A 4,958-nucleotide genomic window follows, 5' to 3' on the forward strand; every position below is an offset into this window, starting at 1 on the left:
TACTTCAAGAGTTGCGGTTAATAATATTAGTCAGAGGTGATTTGGAACCATTCAGAAGCAAGTGGAAGTAATCAAGTGCTACATTTCCGCAACAAAGTACTTCGGACTTTCGTACGCACACCCGGTGTTCCTTGAAACGTACACGGCAAAAAGTGTTGGACAAGGAGTTCTGGCCCGAGGATTTCACGGCGCGGAAGTGGTATTGGGAGACTGATCGAGTCGCCCACGGTTCCAATCAGTAAACATGTGTCCTCTAAACCCACTCGCACCACACCGTTCACCCCCAGATCACATCCTCCATCACCAATATCTCTACTCAGTAATTATACTAATCATAACATCAATATCGGTCATTTAAATGTGCGTAGCCTCAGACATAAAATCCCTGAAATTCAATCCCTCATCTCCGACCATTCCCTGGATGTTCTCGTTATTACTGAAGCAAAACTCGATCTGAAGGCAGCGTACACGCAGATGGAGGTGGACGACGAGTCAAAGCCCCTGCTTGCGCTCAATACCCATCTGGGTCTGTTTCGACTCAACCGTCTCCCATACGGGATCGCGTCTGCTCCAGCGCTATGGCAACGAGCCATGATTCTCTGCTACAAGACCTGCCAGGCGTTAAGTGCATGATCGATGACATCATCGTCACTGGCCGCACACCGGAGGACCACCTCAACACGCTGATGAAGGTGCTCCAACGTCTCGCTTATGCGGGCCTCAAACTCAACCTGGCCAAATGCCACTTCTTTCAGCCGAAAGTGGAATATTGCGACCACGCCATCAGCGCACAAGGCCTGCATACGATGCCGAGCAAGGTTGATGCAATTGTGATGCTCCACCGCCGGAGAACGTGCCGCAAGTACGCAGTTTTCTGGGGCTCATCACCTACTATCACGGACCACCAGCCGTTGGTATCAATCTTCCACCCGAGGAAAGGCCTGCCTGCTATGACCGTAGCACGTCTTCAATGCTATGCGATGTTCCTGGCCGGACATGACTACACGATCATGTACCGCCAAGCAGACAAGCATTGCAACGCCGACGGATTGTCACGCCTGCCAGTAGGAAATCCTCCGGCACCAGATACGGCAGAGAAAGCGGTCAACATGTTCTACATGGACCAATGCGAACCACTCCCAGTGACAGTGGAGCAGATCAAGGAGGCAACAGCCAGCGACCCGCTATTGCCAGAGGTCCATCGCTATGTGCTCCAAGGTTGGCCGAAGTCGGGCCCAAGAGCAGAGCTACAGCAGTACTTCCAACGCCGCAACGAGCTTAGCGTTAGCAACGAGTGCTTGCTATGGGGCAATCGCGTCATCATTCCGCCGGACCACCGGAAAGCTGTCCTGACAGAGCTTCATGAAGGCCATCCAGGAATGGTACGAATGAAGGCGTTGGCCGAGAAGCATCCTCTGGTGGCCGGGCTTGGACGGCGACATAGCAGACGCAGTCAAAGCATGCCTCGGATGCCAAAGTGTCCAGAGCGAACCTGCTGCAGCACCAGTGCACCGATGGAGCATGCCACGTCAGGCGAAATAGCACGTCATAGTACATTCGAGATCAGCGGGAAGAAGATGACGACGTCCACTAATTTAGTATCTGTGCACACGATTCTGCTGTGTGTGTTACTCTGTGTGTCAGCTATGGCATCATCGCCTGTGGTTCCATGCCTAGCATGTACGTCTGAACCATCCTACAAAGTTTGAATGACGTAGGTTGAGCGATCGCTCCGCGAAACATACTTTTTGAAATTCTCTTCATAGTATATCTTCCACCATTGAAATTTCGAATTTCTTCGAATTTTTTGCTGAGAGGGGTGGCTTGCAACCTCGATATGGCTTGTTCCCGGCACGCTTTGGAGCCATCGCCTGTTGAAACAGTGGCGGGAAGCTGCCCTGCAACTGTTCCAGCAGGAAATTAATCGATCCGAGAAAAGCGCGAGTCCGCGAATCTCGGTTGAATATTGAGTATTTCAAGCCTTTTCACGACGAAGATGGAGTTCTTTTTGGAGATGGACGTCGCGACAAAGGACATGGTGTCCGACTTCTGGCGTCTGGTGAAGCCAGGGATCATTTGTCCAGTCAGGTCGGCAGCCTAACCGTCGGTAAGCTTGTGTTTGGATCCCGTTCTGCTCGATGTGGTAGATCACAAACAATTTGATATCGCACAAATTGATCTCAGCATCGTGCGTACGGTATTTTATATTCAGAAAATCCCAAAGTGTCTCTGTGTGGCCGTCCTATGCCACGAGAAACTCCAATCAGGCTCCTATGTCCTCTGCCTTGATGATTGAATGTCCACTTCGTTTGAACAACGAACACAACAATCGAGGACGGCTTTGCAATGAAAAATACAGCTATACTAGAGCTGAAAAAAAGAAGAAAAAAACGGGCTCAGGATGAGACTCGAGTACACGGCATACTCTCCCAGCAGGTGAAACGCAAATTTTGTGAAAAATGCGTGACGCCGACTGACCAGTAATTTCGCCTGACGGACCGCGCGTGGCAGCGCGTCCGCGTAGATTACCTTGGTCCATTGCGGCAAACGATGTGGCTCGTCATTGTCGATGCCCGTTCAAAATGGCCCGAAGTCATTCCGATGCCTTCCACAACGTCTTTGGCTACCATCGCAAGTCCCAGGACAGTATTCGCCAGATATGGTTGCCCAGACCTCATCGTCAGCGACAATGGTCCACAATTTGCATCTGCAGAGTTTGCCGAGTTCCTCGCCTCGAACGGCATCGCTCACAGACGCTCAGCGCCGTATCATCCAGCGACGAACGGCCAAGATGAAAGGTTCGTCCAGACCTTTAAACGGGCAATCCAGGCAGTACCACTGTCAACGCCTGCACAGATTGCTGCTGACCGGTTCTTGATGAGCTACCGCCGAGGAGTCCATCCGGCTACAAACGCAACGCCTGCGAAGCTGTTCCTAGGCCGTCAGCTACGATCATGTCTGGATTTGTTGCGACCGTCGACGGCACAACAGAATGCCAAGACGCCCACCGAAGAGCCTGCTGGCAAGGCACGATCCTTCGAGGTTGGAGGCGCCGTTCTAGCACCCGATTACCGGAACGCCAACCATCCCGGATGGATTCCAGCGACCATAGTCGAGAAGCTTGGGTCTCGTACGTACATGATTGTCACCAGCCAAGGCGCACAGTGGAAGCGACACCCGGATCAGCTACGTGCGGGACACCCGTCCTTCCTAGTTGATGAGCCGACACGATCTGTGGCTGCACCGTGTCTCCCTCCAGCACAGCACCCGATCGCAGCAGAAGCACCCGAGCCTGAGCCGGCTGCAGTGCCACAACAGCACGAGGCTGACGCTACCGAAGCCTCACCGACTCCGACTCTACGCCGATCGCTGCGGACACGCAAGCCAGTGTCTCGCTTGGGCCTGTAGAAAGTAGAAACAACCCCGGTCATGTTGACCATGTCGGAACTACACCTCACTGTATGCTCGTGTTTCTCTGTCTCAATCTTCATCTTGACGTTTACGATCTTTACTCTAGTCCCAGAAGTATGTTCCATTTTAGAAGGGAGGACTATGGTGTTTGTAACCACAGACATTGTGAATCACCTGATGGCCAGACTATTGTTGGTAATACTAGACCTTTTGGAAGTGTCCAATGACCGCACTTGGCATTCATCCATTCATGCATGCTAGCTATCTCGTGTGTTTGGACTACCTCCATTATCTTCATTTTATATTGCTCTACTCTGTATTATTCAACCAGTTGCGTACTGGATAAGTGAACTACGGTTGTGCTTTGTTTTTGGGTGTTGTGAGTCACGGACTAAAACACTACACATTGGATGCCTGAACTGGTCGGCTATGCGATGAACTGTGAATGTATTGTTTTTATTTTTTTTAATAGCATCAAATGGAAAACTGCTGTACACCATGGTTAATGAAACTGTCTTTGTGTTTGGCAATGTGAACTTCAATATTTGCATATAAACTAACACTATCGGCACCCAGACAAGTTGAACTTGTTCGATTGTGGATGAGCTTTGGGTGTAAATCCACTTCAATGCTGGGGTTCCATTCCCTTTCCCAGGAGTCAAACTCAGCCAAATTGGGAGTTTAGTGTATCTCTCTTGTTGCCGCAATGCCTTTCACAGGCACAACAAAGTCTGAGTGGTGGTCCAATGGCTTTCACTATGGAGAGGATCTTGGTTTAAAAGAAGACACTGGTTCACACAATATACAGAATGTGATTGATGAGGTACAATAGTGTAATCGCTACTGACATACGATTTGAATACCTCAAACTTAGAAAACTAGTTTATGCCATACTCCATACACAAGATATCCAGCGACGTCATGCGTATACAATGTAACAGTACAAGTTGCAGGATGACGGCATTGTCAGGGGTAGACTTGAGCAACGTACATACCATACGGCAGACTGTGAAATGAAGAACATGCATGACCAGTGAATGCTGGACAATACCTCAGTATCAGTATTCCTGAAAGGTAGGACCACTCCTCAAGCTTTCGACTTCTTCTGGTGAGCTGCCTTGCGGCATTCAGGGCAATGCCAGCTCTAACCGGGCTTCTTCTTGAGACCTAGGCACTTCACATGGAAGAAGCGGCGAGTGCAATCAGTACTAGCACACTTCGCTACATCACCGGCCTCTTTCCCGTCCCAGTAACAACCACCCGGCGATGACAATGTAGTCTTCGGCAGACCCACTGTGGCTGAAGCGCCCGCTGCTGCTGGTGGTTCGTCAGGTAAGCTATCAAAGTTCTTTGAATACCATTTAGCGGCTAGTTCCGGTAGTACTCCGAGTTTGTAGAAATCTACAACGGCCTCCAAGGCTTCAGCCATAAACGGCGCATCAGGAAGTATGCGCTCCAGGTGCAGCTCTTCCTTGTTCCAGACTATGAAGTCACAGTGTCTGGCAGCGCAGACCTTCAGCTGGAGCTGGACCTGATAGTAGTAAGCA

The 4,958-nt window shown here is 50.4% G+C and overlaps 1 protein-coding gene across 1 annotated transcript; it reads left to right on the plus strand.

Moving 5' to 3' along the window:
- Positions 1-578: 578 nt before the first annotated feature.
- Positions 579-3,408, plus strand: LOC135809041 (uncharacterized protein K02A2.6-like). The gene is made up of 2 exons (XM_065322301.1): positions 579-1,551; positions 2,714-3,408. Exons 1-2 carry the CDS (start codon positions 579-581, stop codon positions 3,406-3,408), a joined length of 1,668 nt encoding a protein of 555 aa, XP_065178373.1.
- The last annotated feature ends 1,550 nt before the right edge of the window (positions 3,409-4,958 follow it).

This window comes from Sycon ciliatum, chromosome 1 (assembly GCF_964019385.1).
Source record: "Sycon ciliatum chromosome 1, ocSycCili1.1, whole genome shotgun sequence".
NCBI lineage: Eukaryota > Metazoa > Porifera > Calcarea > Leucosolenida > Sycettidae > Sycon > Sycon ciliatum.